The sequence below is a fragment of the Balaenoptera acutorostrata genome, chromosome 1 (assembly GCF_949987535.1).
Source record: "Balaenoptera acutorostrata chromosome 1, mBalAcu1.1, whole genome shotgun sequence".
Classification (NCBI taxonomy): Eukaryota; Metazoa; Chordata; class Mammalia; order Artiodactyla; family Balaenopteridae; genus Balaenoptera; species Balaenoptera acutorostrata.
The window spans coordinates 13021669-13046118 of record NC_080064.1 but is presented as its reverse complement, the minus strand read 5'-3'; the positions used below and the strand labels follow the sequence as shown (position 1 = coordinate 13046118).

Here is a 24450-nt window from a genome sequence, read left to right as displayed (position 1 = left end):
GTGTTTCTGGTGGGGCTCCCCAAAAGCAGACCCTGAGGTGAGCATTTGGGAACAAGTGACTTATTAAGGAAGAGCCTCCAGGAGAAACCAGGGAGTGGAGGGAACAGGACCAGGAACGGGAAGAAGCCAAGAGTGTGATTTCAGATGTAGCCTCAGCCTGGTCACAGGAGAGCTCTAGAGCATAAGTGGCAGCTCAGTTGTTCCATCTGGAGGCCGAGTTTCGTGTACCTACACGAGTCGGTCATTAGCTATGGGGACTTTGGCTCTCCGAAGAGGCAGGGGGGCACCCGTAGCCCACGGGCAATCATCCAGCTGTAGTTTTGTTTTTTGTTTTGGTTTTTGCCACACCATATGGCTTGCAGGATCTTAGTTCCCTGATCAAAGATTGAACCCGCGCCCTTGGCGGCAGTGATAGCACAGAGTCCTAACCACTGGACCACCAGGGAATTCCCCACAGCTGTAGTTTTTAGCAGCAGAGTCACAAGAGCTGGGGAATGGGCCAGAAAAGGATCTGGGCAGAGAACCAACTGTGTCCACTGCTCTGAGTAATATCATGTTCTCGTAATATGGAATTGTTGCACGTGGGTATTTATGATTTGACCCATGGTATAAAATCCCTACAACATAGCCACGATCTAACAGGGTCTTTGTGAACAAACCCCAGAGGCTCTAAAATAGAACCACCTAGTTGGTTGCTACACCTAGAAGCCACTTCCAAGCACTTTGGAATGCACCTGGGGGGTTCTTACCCCTCAGCCCCATCTTCGGTTTCTGGACAGATGTTCTGACGCAGCCATTTTCAAAGGCCACTGCAAAATGAAAATCACTAGTTCTCTTATGCCTGGACTTAGCCCGTGGGTCCAGCCCTCTGAGGTCATTCTTCCCTTTTATACTCAACTAATATGGCCCAAGCCAATCTTCTATGGGGTTTTCCTGACGCACCTATTTCTGAGACTCCCCAAGGGATGCTGGTGTGTTAAACCCAACCTGCTGGTGTTTTCACATCTTGGCCACTCACTCACCTCAGGATTGCTGAAAGTCACCCTGAGACGTCTAGAATAGCACCTTCCAATAGAAATACAATGCAAGGGGCTTCCCTGGCGGCACAGTGGTTAAGAACCCGCCTGCCAGTGCAGGGGACACAGGTTCAAGCCCTGGTCCAGGAAGATCCCACATGCCGTGGAGCAACAAACCCCGTGTGCCACAACTACTGAGCCTGCGCTCTAGAGCCCGCGTGCCACAACTACTGAAGCCCACACGCCTAGAGCCCATGCTCCACAGTAAGAGAAGCCACCACAATGAGAAGCCAGCACACCACAATGAAGAGTAGTCCCTGCTCGCCACAACTAGAGAAAGCCCGTGTGCAGCAATGAAGACCCAACACAGCCATAAATAAATAAATAAATAAATAAATAAATAAATAAATTTATAAAACAAAACAAGAGTTCCCAGAGAGCTCCCCATCCCCTTAAAAAAAAAAAAGAAAAGAAAAGAAATAAAATGCAAGCCCCAGATGTAATTTAAATTTCCTGGTAGCCACATTTTAAAAAGAGAAAAACAGGTGAAGTTAATTTAATAATGTCTTCTTTATTGCAGTATATCCAAATTATCATTTCAACAGGTAACCAAAATTTTTAAATATTAATGAAATATTTCACGTTCTCTTTTTTGGTAGTAAGTCTTTGAAAGCTGATATGTTTTGTACTTATATCACATCTCTCCTAAGACTAACCACATTTTAAGTGTTCGATAGCCACAAGCGGCTACCATATTGGAAGGCGCAGTTGTAGAATCCTCTCTACCAGGCTGAGTCCCAGTTATAGAAATAGGTACATTCCTTAAATCCCCAGAATCCAACTAGGCCAACTGCAATGCTAACAAAAGTTGATTGTGGGTTTTTTTGTTTTTGTTTTTGGCTGCACCACATAGCTTGCGGGATCTTAGTTCCCCGACCAGCGATCGAACCCGCGCCCTCAGCAGTGAAAGTGCAGAGTCCTATCCACTGGACTGCCAGGGAATTCCTAAAAGTTGATTGTTATAATACCAGAGAGAGAGACAGAAGATAGACATCGGCCCTCCCTGGCCCTGGTGTACAGAGCCTTGTCCCTTCAGAAGGTCCTCTTGCCTGAAACGTGGCTGCTGCCACGTTACCAGTACTGACCTCTCTCTTGGCAAGGGGAGTGCCTTTGGCCAAGTCCCCTCTGCCCACTTTAGGAAGCGAACCCCCACCAGCCCCTTGGAAAGGGAAAACATAACTCCCACACCTCTAGCCTCTTTTCCCTCATCATTCCCTGGGATACAACTTCATTCTGCATTTTAATGTAAGATGTCTTTGGTTCCCAGGTGAGGGGAGTTGGGGTTCCCATTATCTCAGCCCCTTCATTCCAGATAGGATCTGATCCAGACCCTGACATAGCCAAAAGCCTGTGGGAGTGGGATCCCTCCTCCCTAAACAAAAGAGCAGCCAGGGATGAACTCTGCCTGCCCATTGGGACTTATCCAGGATCCTTGCCCAAGTGGCATCAGCTCCAGGGGACTGACGACTATGTTACTGGTAACTCAATATAGTGCGGTGACACCAAATGGCAGCATGTGGAATCTTTCCTCTAGCTGGGCTACCAGAAAAAGACATGTCCAGGCAGAAAGCTCAGCTTTGCAGCCTTGTCTCAAGCCTGGCTGATGTGGCAATCTGGTTTTTTACCTATGCCTCACCCCCCAGCCAGATGGGCTCCGGTTCAGCCCTGATTTCTGAGAAAGCAAAGGCCTGGTCTCCAGCTAGTCTATAAGCGAACTACCCAGTTCAGTTTGCTTTTGTCTCAGCCCCTCACGGTCTGCAAGCTAAGGCCCACTTTATCACAATCATGGGTAAACCCCATGATGACCCTTTAAGGACAGTCTCTGACCGGCATTCTAGGGCCCTACTCACACGCTTCTCTGCCACTGAAGTGTTAAAAGATACCTTTAAAAGGACTGCTTTGTTTTCCTCCGATGGCAATTCCTGGCACATAGTCAGTGCTCAGCAAATATGTTTTGAATAAAACAATGAAACGCCTGTTCAGCTAGGCAATGGAAGCAGAAATAGTCCAATCAGATGAGGTAATAATAGCCACCATTTCTCAAACACTGACTACCTGCCAGGCACCTGCCAGGTTGAACTATATGAAATGCCATTTTTAAAGGTCACAAGGGTCAAATAGAGATGATTTCATATGGTTCAGCCTAATAGTTTACATTCATCATCTCATCTAATTCTCACAACAAAGCTATGAGAATTATCCCCACTTTATAGATGAGGAAACTGAGGCTCAGAGAGGAAGTGACTTGCTCCAGTTTATACAGCAGGAAGCAGCAGAACCTGGATTTGTACCCAAGTGGTCTGATTCCAGAGCTCACCCGCTGAACCCCTGCTCTTGACTACCTCATCTTAGGAACAACTTTCTAACCTAAGTTCAATGAGTCATCATTCTTTTCTTCATAAATGTTACCTCTGCACTTGTCATTTTTTAGCATACTAGATGAACTATTTCGAATCTTATAACGAGAACACCTGCTACCTGCAAGCAAGTGTCTGAAGATTATAGGATTCCTATAAACCCTTCAAAGGCAATAGAGCCCAAAGTGAAATAACTTCTACATAATACAGAATATGCTCTCAAGTCTTCCACTCGGAGTCAGATGGCATCTCAAAATCATGAAATGTAAATCATATTCATTCATCCACCCATTCATTCTTTTTTGTTAATATTACTGTAAGCATCTATTGTGTGTAAAACTAGAGTGATCATATAATTTTTCATCTAGACCAGAATGAAAGGGGGCACTACTAATAATTCTACCAGTTTAACAGATGAAAACTGGAACCATGCTGAGCAAACCAGGATGTCTCTTCTCCCTGAAAACCCTGTGTCTGAGACATGATCTCATCCCTCAAGGAACTGAGAGAGTCAGGGAGACAGGAGAACAAAGAGGCAAACAGATGGGATAGACACTTGATAAATATTTGCTGAATGGAGGAATGAATAAGGCACAACAGCTGTGGAATCATACATACACGCGCGCACACGCGTGCACGCACATACACACAATTATTTCCAACTAAGAGAGTGACCAAGGGTGGCCTTGGTGTTCATCTGGGCTAGACTGTTGAATGAACGCAGGAACGCATGACTGGGCAGAGAAGGGAGGAAAGGCTGCCAAGCTGAGCAAGGATACAAAGGGGTGTATGTATATGACAAGCTTGAGAAATGATGATCATAGAGAATGGCAAAGATATGGACTGAAGTCATACTGGAAATACTAGGTTTTGAGCAATGGGAACCCCCTGAAGGTTTGGGGCTGCTGCAGTCACATGACCAATCCTGTATTTTAGAAAGAGGACAGTAACATATATTTCTTTGTTGCTATTAAGAAACTACCTGAGGAGGGATTTCCCTGGTGGTGCAGTGGTTAAGACTCCGTGCTCCCAATACAGAGGGCCCAGGTTTGATCCCTGGCCAGGGAACTAGATCCCACATGCATGTGCAACTAAGAGTTCGCATGCCACAACTAAGGAGCCCGCCTGCCGCAACTAAATAAATAAGTAAATAAATAAAATATTTTTTAAAAATACACATAACATAAAATTTAAAAAAAAAAGAAACTACCTGAGGAATGATCAAACCATGGTACATCCCATTTATATATTTTGCAGCATGTAAGATGAAATAGATCTATGTGTACTGACATGGAAAGAGCTCCAAGACAGAGCACTTGATGTTGGTATAAAAAAAAAAAAGGGCTTCCCTGGTGGCACAGTGGTTGAGAATCTGCCTGCTAATGCAGAGGACGCGGGTTCGAGCCCTGGTCTGGGAAGATCCCGCGTGCCGCGGAGCGGCTGGGCCCGTGAGCCGCAATTGCTGAGCCTGCGCGTCTGGGGCCTGTGCTGGGCAACGAGAGGCCACGATAGTGAGAGGCCCGCGCACCGCGATGAAGAGTGGCCCCCGCTTGCCACAACTAGGGAAAGCCCTCGCACAGAAATGAAGACCCAACACAGCCATACATACATACATACATAAAAAGAATGTAAGCAGACAAGAATAGCATTAAAAAATTTTAAAAAAATTAAAAAAAAAAAAAGTCAAGCAAAGCCATGGATTTCTGTAGAAACATATATATGTATACACATGCAAAGAAAAAGGTATGGGAGAAATCCCATGAAACTGACAATAGTAATCACCTCTGGGGAAAGAAGCGTGACCGAGGGGATTTAAAATTTATCTGTGTTGCTTGAAATTTTTACACAGTGAGAATTTAATTACATATGTACTTTTAAATAAGTTTTTAAAGCTGCCTGAAACCCTTGACATCTTATTTATGCTGAAGTCTTTCCATCCTGATTAGCATAATCTCTTCCTCCTAATAATTCACAGTTCTCTTGTACCTTTTTTCTCCCCCCAGCTGGGCTTCCCACCACCAGTTGAAAATTGATAGCTCCTTACAGATACTAATTCATTTTCTCCTCCTCCCTGTAAGGTGACTATGATTTTTTCCCCCGTTTTACACAATAGGAAACTAAGGCACAGAGAGGTTAAGTAACTTGCTGAAGATCACGTAATAAATGGCTGTCCTGTCTCCGCCCCGGGTCGCTGCAGCCTCCGCCGCTTTCGGGCCTAGCAGCCTGAAGAAAAAAGAGAAAAGGATTAAAAAAACCCACAAAAAACCAGAAACGCTTTAAAATCTTAAAAAAAGGACTTCCCTGGTGGCACAGTGGTTAAGAATCCGCCTTTCAATGCAGGGCACACGGGTTCGAGCCCTGGTCCGGGAAGATCCCACATGCCGCGGAGCAACTAAGCCCGTGCGCCACAACTACTGAGCCTGCGCTCTAGAGCCCGCGAGCCACAACTACTGAAGCCCGTGTGCCTAGAGCCCGTGCTCCACAACAAGAGAAGCCACCGCAATGAGAAGCCCACGCGCCGCAACTAGAGAAGCCCGCGTGCAGCTACGAAGACCCACCACAGCCAAAAATAAATAAACATTTTGTTTTAATCTTAAAAGAAAAGAAAGAAAGGGAAAAAAAGAGCGAATCCTCCTCGGAGGACCCGCGGGGCAGTCACTTTTGCACGCTTCCGGCCTGCCCAACCCCGCCGCACCTAGGCGTCCGTTGGTCCCCGTCCGTCGGTGCAGTGGTGAGCCGCTCGCGCGCCCGTGTTCACGCGCCTCCGCCCGCCGCCCCGCCGAGCAGCGTGGCAGCCCCGCGCCTGCCGCCCTCGCCCCCGGCGCGCCGGCCTCCGCGCCCCACGTGTCCGCGCAGCCCTTCTCCCGCCCGGCGTGGCAGGCGGCTGCGCGCTCCAGTCGCCCCGGGCTTGCCCGGTGGGCACCAACAAGTATTTGGTTTCCCTCTTCCCCGGGCTGCTGTAATCTTAAACCGCCGGGAGCCCGAGGCCTATATTTATAGAGAAACACACGTTCCGGAGGCCACCGTGGGCACCACGGGGTTACCTCTGGAAGAATTTTTGTAATTTGGAGGACAGTCCCCGTTTTAATTTTTTTCATTTTTTGAAATTGGGAGCTTTCAGACCAGGACAGCTGAAAATTACAAACTCCCAGGGAGGGCCATATTGTTTTTGAGAGCCTTTTGAATTGCATTTATTTATTTATTTTTGGCTGTGTTGGGTCTTCGTTTCTGCGCGAGGGCTTTCTCTAGTTGCAGAGAGCGGGGGCCACTCTTCATCGCGGTGCGCGGGCCTCTCACTATCAGGGCCTCTCACTATCAGGGCCTCTCTTGCTGCGGAGCACAGGCTCCAGATGCGCAGGCTCAGTAGTTGTGGCTCACAGGCCCAGCCGCTCCGCGGCATGTGGGACCCTCCCAGACCAGGGCTTGAACCCGTGTGCCTTGCGTTGGCAGGCAGATTCTCGACCACTGCGTCACCAGGGAAGCCCTGTTTTTGAAAGCCTTTTGTCTGGGGTTTGGCAGTCTCGTCTGAGCCGTCCCCGAACTCCGCTCCGGCCCTCCCCTCGGAGCCGACTCCAGCTTCTCTGAGCGTCACTGCCACCTGTGAGCCATGGCACCGGCCACGGCTCGGAGGGGAGCCCCCTTTGTCCTGTGTGGTCCCTCTAAGAAGTCCTCCTGGCGGGGCTCGGGGTGGTGGGGAGATGAACGCTGCGGCCAGCAGCTACCCCATGGCCTCCCTGTACGTGGGTGACCTGTACTCGGACGTCACCGAGGCCATGCTGAACGAAAAGTTCTGTCCTGCAGGGCCTGTGCTGTCCATCTGGGTCTGCCGCGATATGCTCACCTGCCACTCCCTGGGTTATGCCTACATCAACTTCCAGCAGACAGCTTTCGCGGAGCGGGCCTTGGATACCATGAACTTTGATGTGATTAAGGGAAAGCCAATCCATATCATGTGAGCTCAGAGGGATCCCTCTTTGAGAAAAGTTGGTGTGGGAAATACCTTCATCAAGGACCTGGACAAATCTATAGATAACAAGGCACTGTATGATACTTTTTCTGCTTTTGGAAACATTGTCCTGCAAGGCGGTGTGTGATGAGAACGGCTCTAAGAGTTATGCTTTTGTCCACTTTGAGACCCAGGAGGCTGCCAACAAGGTCACCGAGAGGATGAACGGCATGCTCCTCAATGACCGCAGAGCGTTTGTGGGCAGATTCAAGTATCGAAAAGAGTGGGAAGCTGAGCTTGGAGCCAAAGCCAAGGAATTCACCAATGTTTATATCAAAAACTTTGGGGAAGAGGTGGATGATGAGAGTCTGAAAGAGCTATTCAGCCAGTTTGGTAAGACTCTAAGTGTCAAGGTGATGAGAGATCCTAGTGGGAAATCCAAAGGCTTTGGCTTTGTGAGTTACAAAAAACACGAGGATGCCAGTAAGGCCGTGGAAGAGATGAATGGAAAAGAAATCAGTGGGAAAGTCATTTTCGTCGGCCATGCACAGAAGAAAGCGGACCGGCAGGCCGAGTTAAAGCGAAAATTTGAACAGCTGAAACAGGAGAGAATTAGTCGCTGTCAGGGGGTGAATCTCTACATTAAGAACTTGGATGACACCATTGATGATGAGAAGTTAAGGAAAAAGTTCTCTCCTTTTGGATCAATCAGCAGTGCTAAGGTGACGCTGGAGGATGGGAGAAGCAAAGGGTTTGCCTTTGTCTGCTTCTCATCCCCTGAAGAGGCAACCAAAGCAGTCACAGAGATGAACGGACGCATCATGGGCTTCAAGCCACTGTATGTCGCCCTGGCCCAGAGAAAGGAAGAGAGAAAGGCTCAGCTGACCAACCAGTATATGCAGCGGGTGGCCAGGATGAGAGCAGTCCCCGCCAATGCCATCTTAAATCATTTCCAGCAGCTGGGGGCTACTTTGTGCCAGCAGTTGCACAGGCCCAGGGAAGACCTCCGTATTACCTAACCAGTTAGCACAGATGAGGCCTAATCCACGCCGCAGCAAGGGGGGAGACCTCAAGGCTTCCAAGGAATGCCAAGTGCTATACGCCAGTCTGGGTCTCGTCCAGCTCTTCGCCATCTGGCTCCAACTGGTAATGCTCTGGCCTCTCGCGGCCTCCCTACTACCGCTCAGAGAGTCGGATCTGAGTGCCCAGACCGCTTGGCTATGGACTTTGGTGGGGTTGGTGCCGCCCAGCAAGGGCTGACTGACAGCTGCCAGTCTGGAGGTGTTTCCGCAGCTGTGCAGAACCTAGCGCTTCGTGCTGCTGTTGCTGTCACTGCTCCTTGGGCTGTTGCACCTTACAAATACGCCTCCGGTGTCTGCAGCCCTCACTCTGCCATCCGGCCCCTGCAGGCACCCCAGCCTGTGGTCCATGTGCAGGGGCAGGAGCCGCTGACCGCCTCCATGCTGGCCGCAGCACCCCCCCAGGAACAGAAGCAGATGCTGGGTGAACGTTTGTTCCTGCTCATCCAGACGATGCACCTCAAACCTGGCCGGGAAGATTACGGGGATGCTGCTGGAGATTGACAGCTCGGAGCTGCTGCACATGCTGGAGTCCCCGAGTCTCTCCGCTCCCACGTGGGTGAAGCTGTGGCGGTCCTACAGGCTCATCATGCCAAGAAAGAAGGTGCCCAGAAGGTGGGCGCTGTCGCTGCTGCTACCTCTTAGACAAGGACAAAATGATTCACAAGCCAAATAAGCCCTCATGGAATTCAGCTCAAGGTTTGAAGACTTCCTAGCTTGTCCTATGGACCTCAACACCAAGAACCACAAATTGCAAATTTAATAGGTCATTTTGTATCAAAAGGTCAATTATGACGTGCCTAGAATTTTTCAATTAAAAGAATATATTCTCTGGGTTCTGATATGGCCCAGACAGTGTTAGCTTTTTTTTTTCTATTGTGAGTTTTGATTTTTTCCCCCCAGAAATTGGTTTTATTTGATGTACCCAAGTCTTAAGTTTCTCAATAAAGAAAAAAATCTCCATAATAAATAAATAAATAAAAATAAATGGCTGATATAACAGGATCTGAACCTCCCAAAGGACTGCATACTTAACCATTCCATCTCCCTGCCTCTCTGGAAAGTCAACTTGCTTTTAATATTCTGCATCCCTCTGACTTCTTTTGCTTTCACTGAGTTGATATCTAGCCATTACAAATGAAATTTACCACCATTCGCTTTTTGCATTTCATTTACATTGTTCTGTCTCTGATACAAAGGGGTGTTCAAAATTCAGATTCAGCTGGAAAGGGAGTTTTATCACATACTGTGTTTAAAAAGCACACACCCACACACATGAGAGGACCAAATTAACTGCTAATTTGAGAGTATGCTGGTGATGTGGCAGGCAGATGAGAGCGAGACAGAGGTTAGCAGTGTGGGTGAGCTCTAATTTGTTTGTGTGTGTGTGGTGCTATAGGGTCCACCAACGTGGCAGTCCCCAGAAGGCCTCAGGCCACTTGCTAAGTCCCAGCAGCTGAGCTGACTTCAGCTGTGTGAAACGCAGCCCCGTCTGGAATGGGGGTGGCTTGTGACTTTTTTGCTCCGGGACTTCATAGAGACTGCTCATGAAATTGGAGAAGTTTGTAGCATATGATTGTCCCCATCCCACTCAGACAGAATATTTTGAGAAGTCTAATTATATAGTGAGCGTGGAAGGGAGAAGGTTTAGATAAGCCCTTTCTAAGGGCAGGTTGGAAAGGGCTGGTAGGGAGCCCTGGGCAGTTCTGCGAGGCAGGGGCGCCCTCTGCAGGTAAACCAGAGGGGCTGCAACCACTGTGTTCCCATGGGCCTTGGGGGCATGTCCATAGCCCAGCCATCCCCCTAACAGAAGATGCTCACCTCCTAGCTGTGTGACTTAGGGTGAGTTGTTGACTCTCTCTGAGGCTCAGTTGCTTCAACTGTAAAGGACAAAAACCCCTACCTCGTGAAGTTGCTGTAATGATCAGAGAGAGAAAATGCACCCAAACTGCTCTGCAGAGGGCCTGGTACGCAGTAAGTCTTCCAAATGTGGCAGCTACTACCAGCAGAGGCAGTAGCAGCAACAGCCCCATTATCACTGTCACTGGCATCTTGAACAATAGTAAAGATGACGACGGAGTGATCTAGCAGAGGGAGAAGGGCTTCTCTGAGAGCAAGCACAGGCAGGGCTGGGGCAGGGGCTGGAGGAAATCGGGGCCAGGCAGCCCAAAAGCATTTTGATTTACCAACTATGTCTATTCCAATTCTGGGAGACAGTTTTCACCTCCTCTTCTCCCTAGAGCCCCACGGTGCTGAATTACACTGCTCCCTGGAAGCAAAATACCCCAGGCAGAGAGCTGGGATATACTTGGAGGAGCCCAGATGCTTGCAAATCTCACAGTGGTGGTGGACCTGCTCACACTGATCCACAGAAGGGACTCTTTCCACAGCTGAAGGGAAGGAAGGAGCCCCTTCTGTCTAACTTTGTCTCCTACCATGACTCAGCCCCCAGCCTCTCTGTAAGGGTGTCCTGCTTTCCCCCTCCCTCCACCTCCCCACCTCCCCCCACCCCCCATAGATCAGAGGGCTGGACCAGGTGGAGGCCTGGGCTGTGATCACCACCATCCCTTTCCTCCACCATTCCTGCCCACCCAGGCTCACTCCTTCCTTCACTCTGGTCCCTGCAAAAGCACCCAACCCTCTTGACGTATCCTAAAAGGTCTCTAATGCTAACTACAGGGAAACAAACGGGTTAGCAAGACGAAGACAAGATGGAGAAGTTACTGAAAATAAGTAAAGGAAGAGTAGTCTCTGGTCTTCACCAGGACAAAAAGGAACCAGGGTGATTGCTCCCAGTTCCCCTGACTGACTCAGTTCTCTGGTTTTTCTTGGAGAATACTTCCTTTACTTAAAATTTTGATGTTTTGCTCATCATGAATTTTTTTGCATTTTTTAATAGTGCACTAAAATATTACTTATCTTAACGAACCGAGTTTTTTGACCACCTTAAATTCCATGCACTCACCTTGCTCTAGTCCTGGCCCAGAGATTAAAGCTGCCTGGGTCTCCACTGGGCTCCCTTCTCCCCACACAACCCACCCTTAACCCCATCTCTCTTTTCACCTTCTACAAGGAACAGGGACAGCTTATTCTTTGTTTTTATTGACTCCTTTCTTCAACCAATATTGACTACATACCTACTATGCGCTAGGTCCCAAGCCAGGCACTTTGGAGACAAAGACGAATTTGTTCATTCATTAAATGTTTTTTGGCCACCTTCTGGGTGCCGGGTCACTGTGCCAGGCTCTGGGGACACAACAGTGAACAAGATAGACATTGTTCTTGACCTCTGGTGTGAGAAGTTCAGATGATAAATATATTTGTAAAGAATTAAAAACAACTTGCAGATAGCAATAAGTTCTACAAGGAAAATAAAGCGAATAGGCCATGCCCTCAAAATGCCCACAGTCTGGGGAGACACACATATAAATGGGTAATTGTTAAACCAGGTGTTATGTACATGGATGGCAGATGCAGAGGATGTTTCGATGGCGGTGGTCAAGGGGTGATTTCCTAGGGAGGAGAAAGTTGGAGCTGAATCTTTTTTTTTTTTTTTTTTTTTTTAAATTTATTTATTTATTTTTGGCTGTGTTGGGTCCTCGGTTCGTGCGAGGGCTTTCTCCAGTTGCGGCAAGCGGGGGCCACTCTTCATCGCGGCGCGGGGACCGCTCTTCATCGCGGTGCGCGGGCCTTTCTCTATCGCGGCCCCTCCCGTTGCGGGGCACAGGCTCCAGACGCGCAGGCTCAGCAATTGTGGCTCACGGGCCCAGCTGCTCCGCGGCATGTGGGATCCTCCCAGACCAGGGCTCGAACCCGTGTCCCCTGCATTAGCAGGCAGACTCTCAACCACTGCGCCACCAGGGAAGCCCCAGAGCTGAATCTTAAATGGTGAGGAATTGGCCACGTAGAAAAGGAGGAAATGGCGCCCCAGATCCCATTATGGAAGTGAGCAAAGGCTGGGAGGTGAGGAACAAGGAGGGGAACGGAGCTGGTTTTATCACAGGGAGAGATGAGACAGGAGGGGCCAGTCTTGGAGGCCACTGGGACCCCAGGTGGAAATGCTCAGAAGATGGCTGGAAACGAGAGAGGGTCAGCCAGAGAGATGGAAGACGATGGCCCATTAGTCGAAAGCAAATAAAATTCTGAATTTTAGATGAGAAGGCCCCTGAGTCCCAGCACAGGGATCTATTGGGGTGGAGTGAGTTTTTCTCAGAGACAAAAATCTCCCAGGCTATAAAATCATCAGGTATTTTTCCCCCTAAATTCAACCTTCCTTAGCCCTCTGCCTGGAGGGAATCCAGTCTGGTTGCCCTAAATGACAAGACACTCAAAACATAGTTGAGTGTACAAATGACAATTGATTCTATGCTTTTTGGTTTTAAGTTTTAATTTCCAGCCCTTGGAGAAGAAAGAGGTCCTGAAGCAAGATCCCCACCCATAATTGTTCAGCTTTCTCGTTATCCAAAGACTTAAGTCTGTAAAATGGAGTTAGTTATGCCAACCCCAAAAAAAGTTGTTATGAGGACTAAAGGAGACTGCTTATGTAAACACATTTGTGAGTGATTGAAGTTCAGAATAAACATAAAGCCTCTAGCTAACCGGCGAAAAGCAGTACTTCACTAGCTGGACAAGTGGAAACAAACCAAATAACTTTGGGTCTTATCACAGACACCTTGGGAAGATACGTCAGGAGCAGGCCGTGAAAATCTCTAAGTCCTCCTGTAGCTGTGCCTTTCTGGAATCCCAAAGTTCAGGGCGGAGGTACAGCTGCCCAGGAATTTATTTCTCCATAAATTTGAGCTCCCCAAATCCCCAAGAAGCCCAGGAATGATGTGACTGCAGGGCGCGTGGGCCCATTGGCACCAAGAGCACCTCCATAAATCAAGGTCTCACTCCCGCTGGCCTCAGACTGCTTTTTCCAAGGTGACTGGACAAAGTAAAAGGGTAGTCACTAACCTAGGGGTGGCATCTGCCTTTGAGAAGAAAGAACCCTGCAAATGCCTACAGGACCAATTCTCTAGAAACACATCCCTCAGAAGGAGAGGTCACTCTTCCTTCACCTCAGAAGGTAATGCAACCAGGAGGACTTCAAGGGAGAGTGATAATCTTCCCAGGAGTTCATCCAATTTGGGTAGCCCCTTGAGGCAGACTTGGAGGAGCCCTATTCCAGTGCAGGGTCAGCCCCAGTGAAAAGTCAAGGTGACCACAGCCCTGTCACCAGTTACCCTTAGGGCAGCCACCCAAGGCAGCCCCCCAAGGCAGCCATGTGAATCACAGAATCTTAAATCAGCTGGCACAACACCCTGATGATACAGGCAAGGGAACTATAGGCCAGAGATGGGGAGGGACTAGTCCAAGGTCACACAGTCTCCAGGGGAAGATTCAAGGTTAGACCCAGGGGTCCTGGCTGTTTCTTGTGGCCTCACTACACACCTCCTCTAATGAGACCACATGGCAGTTCTAGCCCAGGACTCCAGAAACTAAGGCTCATCCACCAATTCATTCGGCCACCTTAATTTCTCCAGTAGCATCTAAATTATGTGAGTGTGGAAGCCAAAGAATATAAAAAGGTGCCTTTCACAAGGGTAGGGGATTAAGAAGTACAAACTACTAAGAAAAATAAGCTACAAGGATATATAGTACAATACAGGGAATATACCCAGTATTTTATAATAACTATAAATGGAGCATAACCTTTAAATTTTGTGACTCACATCATACACCTGAAACTTATATAATATTATACATAAACTATAACCTCAATTGTTTTTTTCTTTTGGCCATGCCACGCAGCTTGCAGGATCTCAGTTCCCTGATCAGGGACTGAACCCTGGCCTCCACAGTGAAAGTGCCAAATCCTAACCACTAGGCCACCAGGGAACTCCCTCAATGTTTTAAAAAGGTGCCTTTTAGGGACTTCCCTGGTGGTACAGTGGTTAAGACTTCACGCTCCCAATGCAGGGGGCCCAGGTTTGATCCCTGGTCAGGGAACTAGATCCTGCATGCCGCAACTAAAGATCTCCCGTGCGGCAAAGAAGATCCTGCATGCGGCAATGAAGATCCCATGTGCCGCAACTAAGACCCGGCGCAGCCAAATAAATTAAAATAAATATTTTAAAAATATATATAAAAAAATAAAAAGGTACCTTTCTTGGACTTCCCTGGTGGCGCAGTGGTTAAGACTCCACCTGCCAATACAGGGAACACGGGTTCGAGCGCTGGTCCGGGAAGATCCCACATGCCGTGGAGCAACTAAGCACGTATGCCACAACTACTGAGCCTGCGCTCTAGAGCCCGCGAGCCACAAGTACCGAAGCCTGCGCGCCTAGAGCTCATACTCCGCAACAAGAGAAGCCACCGCAATGAGAAGCCTGCGCACCGCAACGAAACGTAGCCCCCGCTCGCCGCACTAGAGAAAGCCTGCACGCAGCAACGAAGACCCAACGCAGCCAAAAATAAAATATAAATAAATAAACTTATTAAATAAATAAATAAAATAAAAATAAAAACCTGCCTTTCATATGTCAAAAACAAGTGGGCAGAGAAGGAAAAACATCATCCTGGGAAACACAGGTACCTGCAAAGTTAGCTAACTACATAAACTGCGGGAGGTGACTGAAGAGACCATGTGACTTGGAAGACAGAGGTCACACCTGCCCAAGGTAATCAAGCCCCCAGAGTTGTTACCGACCAGTGTTCTTGGCCTCCTTAATCAATAGAAATTGATAAAAGGCCAGACAAGAAATTCAGGCAAGGCTTTATTGGGGTTCCTGCTGCAGCACCGGGGAGCGAGAACAAGTAACAAGTTCCCTTGCTGGCTCCCTGAGGAGGGGTGAGCTAGGTAGGGGTGTGTCCAGGGGTCAGGCCGGAGGGGTGGCTTAGGGAGTCTGCCCTCCCCTTTGGTGGTGTTGTGTGCAGGGGGCATGCGCGGTACCCTGCTTTTGCTCCCAGCTCTTCAGAAGTGGCAGTTGGGTTTTTGGTCTTTTTGTATCTTGTTGTCCATAATTTGCCCAAACTGCACATGAATGCAGTTATTTTTAGTCCCTTATAGTTTCTTTATATTTTGTTGCTCTAGGAGCCGTTTGTCCAGGTGCAAGCACTGCAGAAAAGGGTGTCAGGTCCCAGGTCCCAGGTCTGAGATGACCTAAGCAGGGGTCTGGAAAAAGCAGCTGAGATGACTGAAATGGAGCCTTAAAACACACTCACACAACCTACTGTATAGCACAGGGAACTCTACTCAGTGCTCTGCGGTGATCTAAATGGGAAGGAAATCTAAAAAAAGAGTGGATATATATATACGTATAACTGATTCGCTTTGCTGCACAGCAGAAACTAACACAACATTGTAAACCAACTATACTCCAATAAAAAGTAATTTAAAAAAAAACACGCTCACACACACAACCCTTTCATAGGACTGTTGTGGGGATTGTGTAAGATGATGGATCATAACGTCTGGTACATAGCAGGTGTTCAAGAAATGGCTTCTGACACTAAATGGCTAAGCCATGAAGGGCCTGGTTCCCTTCTCACCCCTCTTTTACAGAACAGAGCTTACTGTATTGCAATTGTCCAGTTGCTTGCCTATTTGAGAGTAAATTCAGTGAGGGCGGCAACCATGCCTGGCTTGTTCACTCATTGTAGCACCCCAGCTCCTGGCACATAATAGGTGCTCCATGCAGATTTTTGAACAAACGAAGGAACGAACAAACAAATGAATTGAGGCAGGAGATAGATGGGCCCCAGGCTGAACAGTTTCTCCCCTGTGGACAGAAACTCCATAATAGCAGAAACTCCATAAAAACAGGATGATGGAGGAGTTGGGCCCTGCCCAGATAAGAGATAAAAGACCACTATTCCTCATTCTTGGAATCAGGGAGACCTCCTTGACTACACATGTGCAGAAAGGCTCCTTGGAGGTCAAAAAGGGAGGAGGGGGGCGCCACCTCATAGTAAGTGATGTCAAGTACCCATAGGCCTCTTCACTAGAATCCATCTTGGCTAAGAGATGTGCACACACACAGGGGAGGACCCTGAGATACACCAAATACCGACTCAGAACCAGGCAAAGCAAGATGACTGGTCAAAGGAAACCCGGAAGAAATGCCCCATAAAAGCGATTCAAACCAAAATGGTGTGACTCTCTCTCTGAGTCCTCCCGTGTGTCTATCCACAGGTACTGTACTCTTTTTTTTCTCCTAATAAACACTTTACTTGTTTCACTACTTTCCGTCTTTGTGGGAATTCTTTTTCTCCAAAGCTGAAGAACCAAGGCCTTTCCACTGACCAGTGGTCTAGTGGCTAGTTTTCGTGCTCTCACTGCTGCGACCTAATCTCAATCACTGGCCAGGAACAGAAACTCTCTTTCAAGCCGCTGCAAGGCGGAGGCCACCCGAGATCAGAATGAATGAATGAATGAATGACACTTCTGCCAGTCATCTTTGAAGTCCCCTCGGTTCATTCACCAACCCTCCTGATTTGCCCGCGACTGAGGGGTTTCTCAGGATGTGGGAGTGCTGAAACCTGGACAGTCTCAGGCAAACCGCACTGTGTCTGACAGAACTCAGCGACAGAGTTGAGTGACGTGATTGACTGATAAATTTTCAGGAAGAAAGGGGTTAAAATCGGGATAAGACTTGGATCAGATGGCTCCGCCCCATCATGCTCTTTGTCCCACCCCTTTCCACTGCCCTCCCTCTCAGACTCCGCCCCCTTCCTTGGGGAAGGTCACCTTCCAACGCGGGAAGCCAAGTGGGCATGCGCTGAGCCCACCGCAACTGCGCACGCTCTTGTTGACTGTCTCCGCCTTCCCTCCTCCCACTCGGAAAACCGGAAGCCGCCTCCCCCTCGGTAGCTCTTGCGCGGCTAGCGGGTCCTCGGTGGAGCCTGGCTCGGTGCCGCGGTGCTCGGCGGGACGCCGGCGGAGAGTGACATCGGGGTTAAGGGGTGGGGCTCGACGTCAGGATCCAAGATGGCGGCGGTGGTCGCAGTCTCCTTGAGGCGCCGGTTCCCGGCCACAACCCTTGGCAGAGCCTGCCTGCAGGTGAGCTTCGGCTCTGGGGTGGGAAGGGCAGGGATGAAAATCACGGAGATGGCTTGCAGTTGAGGGGGCGGCGGAGGAGATTGAGGGGAGCACAGGGCCAGGCCTCAGGGAGGAAGATACCAGCTCCCGCTTGCTCAGGGCTCTGATTTTGGACGGGAGCATACCTGCTGGTTATCTTTCTGCAGCCTGTGAGTTGGTCTGGGCGGAGAGGATTTTTTTAGACATAAGAATAAAAAAGAAGTTCAGAGAGGGGACTTGAATTGCCCAAGGTCACATGGCGAGCGAGTGACGACTGACTTGGAAGCAGAATTCGAATCCAAACATTTGAACGCCAAGCCCTTTTTCTGCCACCAAACCATCACCTCTGAGAAAGACAGAACCGCCGGAGCGTGAAGGATGGGACTGGGAGGCGAGGCACTCCTCCGGGGTGCAAGGTTGAGGGCTCAGTAAAGAGGGGAAGGGAGAAATGGAGGAAAATCCACTCAGCCCCCTGAGGATCTGGGTTCCTTAAAGCAGCGTCATCCTCTCAGTATCCCTGTCTGTAAAAGACGTATCATAATACCGACAGAGTTTGGGCTTGGATCACAGGTACAGAGCTTGTCGCTGCTCTTATTTATATTATTCCGGGTGCATTGATATGTTTCCTCCACGCCCCTTGTATTGTCAGGAAACTACACACTTCTGATCTGCATTCTGAATGGGAACAGGTAGACGGGGAAGGGAAACTGCCATTGCAATCTGTGTATATCAGGGACTGAGGTATTACAAATCCGTTTCAAATCTTTTTTCCTCCTCTGGGCTCCTGAAAAAACCCTGTAAGGTGGGTGAGCAGGAATTCTAACCTCCTTTTTAGAGATTTGAAAACTGAGGCCCCAGAAAGAAGATTTTTTTTACTTGCTCAAAAATATCACAGCCAAGAACCAGTTGATCCAGGACCTAAACGCAGTGTTTTGAACATAATGTGTGAAAAACTCCTAGCACAGATCTGGGCACATGGTAGGTGTACAAGAAATATTCGGTCCTCTCCTCTTCTTGCACTCCCATGAGAATACGTCTCATTTAAGTAACTGCTCTGGCCACACAGCACAGTGCATATGGTCCATCTTCTAATGCTAGCTCTTTCCAATATGCTATACGTAAACTTAGACAAGTCATTTTACAGTCTTTCTGAGAAGGAGGGATGAGAAAGAGGACTGCCTACCGGAGCCTCAAGCTGGTGCCCTCTGAACATTAAATTGGTGATTGATAGCGACATTGTTTACCAGTTCCTTTTATAGCTGCTGAGCAAGCAATTAAGTTGTGGGAGCCCCACCAATGAGAGTGAGTTCTAAAGCTCAGGTCCCTCTTCCAAGCATGAATTATAGAAAAGGCTGGTTTCATAGGTCAGTGTTGTAATTCCAGGTGAGGCCATTGTAGGGTCTCCTGAGGGCAGAGAAAATAGAAGATTCCCCCACACATGCACCCCCTTGTAGGAATATGCATTCATACCCACAAAAGCCACCTAAAAAGTAATGAGCTTGATGTATTAGCTCTGGGTACATTCAGGTTCCTAGGAGTCTAGGACACAGTAGGATTTCTCTTCTGAATTCCTTTTATTTAGTTTGCACCACTGAACCACAGTTCTGCCTGTAAGTATTTAACTGTAACGTATTAACTGTTGTTTGTGTTGTTGCCTCATTTCTTCGTCTAGACTCTGTATTCTTTGAAGGCAATTACCACCTACTTTCAGTTGTGTATATCATTGCTCCTAGCACCGGCAGGGCTTAGGATACCTATCTGCCAATCAGAATAATACAAGAACTGATACGGTTGCCAGTGCTGAAAAGCAGAACTTATTTTCTGAGCCATGCTAGAAACTTGGCCCTCTAGTTAATCCTATGAGGTAGATTTTAATACTCCCAACCTTCTTACAAAAGAGGAAATAAAATCAGAAAGGTTAAGTAATTTGCCAAAGAACATTCAGCTACTAAGTGGTAGAGTTTGGATTTGGACCCATGCCACTCACACATCTATCTAGCTCCAAGCCTGCTCCTTAAGGAAGCTTTCCTAGGGACATAACAAGCTGCCTTCAGCATGATGCAGAATTCACCCTTCTCATCCTCCGTCCAGATTCAGTCCAGTTGTTGATGATCTTGCTTCTTCCCTTAAATTATAAACTGTGGGTTTCATCTTATCCAAGATTTCCTACAAAGGTGCACTAAGCCTTGAATACTCACTAGTTTTGTAGATTGAGGTAGAAATGCTTTTGAAGGACCACCGCCCCCCCCCCCGCCACCTTGGTCATGGGTTTGTGGTATAAATTTCTGGACAGGCTACAAAGAAAAAAAACCCTCAAATTTTTGCCCACCTCCCCAATTCCTCCTGTATATTCTCCTTTTCTGCCTGTTACTGTGGGACAACCAGCAGCACTCCAGTGGCTGCCCTTCACTCGTGTTCTCTGTCCCACTGCTTGTTCAAAGATAGCTCTCCAGGGCTTCCCTGGTGGCTCAGTGGTTAAGAATCTCCTGCCAATGCAAGGGACATGGGTTCGAGCCCTGGCCCGGGAAGATCCTACATGCCGCGGAGCAACTAAGCCCATGCGCCACAACTACTGAGCCCACGTGCCACAACTACTGAAGCCTGCGCGCCTAGAGCCCATGCTCTGCAGCAAGAGAAGCCACGACAGTGAGAAGCCCGTGCACTGCAATGAAGAGTAGCCCCAGGGCTTCCCTGGTGGCGCAGTGATTGAGAATCTGCCTGCCAATGCAGGGGACACCGGTTCGAGCCCTGGTCTGGGAGGATCCCACATGCCACGGAGCGACTAGGCCCGTGAGCCACAATTGCTGAGCCTGCACGTCTGGAGCCTGTGCTCCACAACAAGAGAGGTGGCAGTAGTGAGAGGCCTGCGCACCGCGATGAGGAGTGGCCCCCACTTGCCGCAACTAGAGAAAACCCTCGCACAGAAACGAAGACCCAACACAGCCATAAATAAATAAATTAATTAATTAATTAATTAAAGTTAAAAAAAAAAAGATAGCTCTCCATGAGAATTCCCTGGCAGTCCAGTGGTTAAGACTCCACACTTCCATTGCAGGGGGCTTGGGTTCAATCCCTGGTCAGGGAACTAAGACCCCACAAGATGCATATGGGAAAAAAAAAAGGCAAAGATAGCTCTCCAGAAAGTCTCCCCTCTCCCCTGCCTTATCAGGTTTTCCTTCTCTGTTGGATCAGCAGCAGCAGCACACAAGCATGGTGTAATTTCTTCCGTCTTAAAAAAAATAATAAAAAGCCAGATCCAGCCACCACCCCAGTTCTCCACTCATCTTTATAGAAAAATGTCTCAAGAGGTGTCTAAACTCGCTGACCACAGTTCATCTCCCCACATCTTCCCATGAACCTATTCCAGTCAGACTTTTCACGCTTACCACTTCACGGAAAGTACTTGGGTCAGGGTCACCAGTGACCTTGGCTTTGTTAAATCCAACGTCAGTCCTCAGTTCTCATGGTACTTTGCTCTCTGAAGCATATTGTTCACTCCCTCCTCAAAACACTTTTTTTGGCCTGACTCCCGGGACATCCCAGCCTTCAGATTTTCCCCCTTGCACATTGGCAGTTCTTTCTGTCTCCCTTTGCTGATTTCTCCTTTTTGCCCCAAACTCTAAATGCTGTGGCTCAGTCCTTAGGCCTCGTCTTTATAGACACTCCTTTGGGCTTTAGATACCTCCTAAATTTATGTCTCCAGCCCAGACTTCACCCCAAATCTTCAGATTCAGATGGCCACCCAACTATATTCTCAAAATTTCCTTATGGATATTTAATAAACTTTGCTTGCCTAAAACCAAAATCCTGCTACTCCCCTGCCACACACACACCAACTTTCCCTCCCATCGCAGTTGATGGCAACTTCATCCTTCACGTGGCGTGGGCCAAAAACTTTCAAGTCATCCTTGCTCTTTGCCTCACTCCCAACCTGTAAGCAAATCTGTCAGTTCCTTCTTAAAGTTTATTTAAAAACTAACCGCTTTTCACCATTTCCACAGCCACCAGCCTTGTTCAAGCCATCATCATCTCTTAGCTGATTATCGCAGTTACTTCCTGCTTTTCTTGCTTTCATCTTTGCACCTCTACAGTTGGTTCTCAAAACAGGAGACAACGTGATCCTTTCAAAACTTGTCTTTGTCACTCCTCAAAACCTTCCAGTAGTTTCCCATCTTACTCGGGGTAGAAGCAAAAGTCCTTCCAAGGCCCTGCGTGGTCTGGTTCTTCCATTAACGTCCTGATTTCCTCTCCTGTTCCTGTCCCTCTCACTCACTCCATTCTCAGCTACCACCGGCGCCTCGTTTCTCCTCAAACACATTCCCACCTGAAGATCTTTGTGCTCCGTGCTCCCTCTGCCTTCTGTGCTCTTCCCCTAGATTTATGTGTGGCTTGCTTACTCACCTGCTTCGGGTCTTTGCTCAAGTGTCAGCTTTTCAGTGAAGTCTTCCCTGGCCACCCCGTTTAGAGTTGTCTCCAGGATCCCTACTCCCCTTCTACCCCTCCCTCCACCCCCATCATGGCATTTATCACCACCTGACAAACTGTAGGTTTTATTTGTGTGCGTCTCCTCCAATCACTGTGTAAGCTGCACAGGACTGGGATGTATGTCTGTTTGGTCCTTGACTCCCCCAAAGCCCAGAACAGTCCCTGAAGCATAGTAGTCGAACAAATAAGTCAATGACTATATCTAGACCAACTACTGCCTAAAATCTTGCTGATTGTTTAAGTAGAGTAAAAACTTTTGCTCTATGGATTTTTTGGGGGAGAGGAATTATCTTTTTGTGCTGTTCTGTTTTGGATTTGCATTTTCACCACTATATAGCGGCTAAAAGGTTGGACTTTGGAGTCAGATGACCTATGTTTGAATCCTGGCTCTTTTGTTATATGACCTTTTTCTCATTTTTTAATTAAGAATAAAAAACTTTCCTCGTAGAGATGTTGTAAAGATTAGACATAATTTAGTACAACATCTGGCACGTGGTAAGGGCTGAGTGATGAAAGCTATTATTATTACTTCTACTGCATACACCTACAGAACAAATTTTTAGATTTCTTTGGGGAATGTTTTTTTAATCACAGCTCCCAAAAATCCTGTGGATTAACTCTTAGTTCAGCCCTCAAGATGAACAAAGTTCCATCACTTTTAGAACCACAACCTGCCCTGGCCATTTTGATTTCAGTATCTTCTCTCTTCATTCCTGTTAGCCCCCCCTTACCCCACCAAATGTTGTATAAAATACGTTGTATAAAAAACTCAAAATGAATTTAAATTAGTTGTTTTGGAAAAAAATTAGTGACACTTTGGGGTACCCCAAAACTTATGTTGGGCTTTATCGCGTTCAGATACTCTGTTGTGTGGTTTTTTTGTTTGTTTGTTTTAATTTTTTTTTTTTTTTTGGCTGCATTGGGTCTTCGTTGCTGAACGCAGGCTTTCTCTAGTTGTGGCAAGCGGGGGCTACTCTTTGTAGCGGTGCGCAGGCTTCTCAGGGCTTCTCATTGCGGTGGCTTCTCTTGTTGCAGAGCATGGGCTCTAGGCGCACAGGCTTGTTGTGGCTCACGGGCTCAGTAGTTGTGGCTCGCAGGCTGTAGAGCGCAGGCTCAGTAGTTGTGGCTCATGGGCTTAGTGGTTCTGCGGCATGTGGGATCTTCCCAGACCAGGGCTCGAACCTGTGTCCCCTGCATTGGCAGGCAGGTTCTTAACCACTGCACCACCAGGGAAGTCCCTGTATATTTTTTAAAGGCATTTTATCCCTCTCCCCCTACTACTGCCTCAGGCATAGCAGCCGCCCACTCTGGGAAACAGTTTAGCAGTTTCTTAAAAAGTTAAACATATAACTACCATACAACCCAGCAATTACACTCCTGGGCATTTATCCCAGAGAAATGGAGACTTACGTTCACACAGAAACTTGTCCACAAATGTTCATTAAACTTTATTCATAATAGCCCCAAACCTGGAAACAACCTGCATATCCTTCAGTGGGTGAATGGCTTAACAAACTGAGGTGCATCAGACCATGGAACACTACTTGGTAATAAAAAGAAATGACTGTTGAGGCACACAACTTGGCTGAGTCTCTAGAGAGTTATGCTGAATGGGAAAAAAGCCAGTCTCCCAAAATTACATATGAGATGATTACATTATATAACATTCTTAAAATGACAGAATTACAGAAATGTAACAGATTAGTGATTGCAAGGGGTGAAGGAGTAGGAATGGGAGGCCTGAGGGGCATGGCTATGGCTGTAAAAGAGCGGGTCTTTGCGGGGATGGAAATAATATTCTGTACCTGGACTATATCAGTGATAATATTCTGGTTATGATATTGTGCTGTAGTTTTGTACAGTGTTACCACTGGGGGAAATTGAGTGAAGAGTACATGGGATCTCAGTATTATTTCTTATAAATACATGTGATTCTACAGTTATTTCCAAATGAAAAGTGTAATTTAAAAAACTATCAATCTGTGGATATATGCAACAATATGAATGACTCTCAGAGCATCATGTTGAGCGAAAGAAGCTAGACTCAAGATGTATTATCTCATGGCATGTATATGAAATTCTATAAGAGGCAAATCTGTAGTGATAGAAAGCCGATCAGTTGCCAGTGGTAGGGAGAGGGTGCTGACTGCAAAGAAACACTAGAGAACTTTCTGAATGGAAATATTCTGTCATAATTGTGGTAGAAGTTATACAACTTTATCAAAACTCATCAAATTATACACTTAAAATTAGTGAATTTTATTGTAATGAATATACCTCATTAAATCTAACAAAAACAAAAAAGGGGGTGTGTTAAGCAAGCAAAAGGCCTCTGGAGCTAATATCTTCAAGAGGGAATTCTCTGGTGGTCCAGTGGTTAGGACTCCGCGCTTTCACTGCCGAGGTTGCAGGTTCCGGGCAACTAAGATCCCTAAAGCCATGCGGC

The 24450-nt window shown here is 47.6% G+C and overlaps 1 protein-coding gene and 1 pseudogene across 1 annotated transcript in view; both read left to right on the top strand.

Moving 5' to 3' along the window:
• The first annotated feature begins 7131 nt into the window (after positions 1–7131).
• On the top strand, positions 7132–9348 carry LOC103014070 (polyadenylate-binding protein 4-like; annotated as a pseudogene).
• Positions 9349–17287: 7939 nt separating this feature from the next.
• Positions 17288–24450, top strand: part of SDHB (succinate dehydrogenase complex iron sulfur subunit B) — a 38479-nt gene continuing 31316 nt past the window's right edge. Inside the window, exon 1 of the mRNA XM_007175006.3 lies at positions 17288–17501. Coding sequence (XP_007175068.1) covers positions 17430–17501 — 72 coding nt within the window. The 5' untranslated portion in view covers positions 17288–17429. The remainder of the gene's footprint in view (positions 17502–24450) is intronic.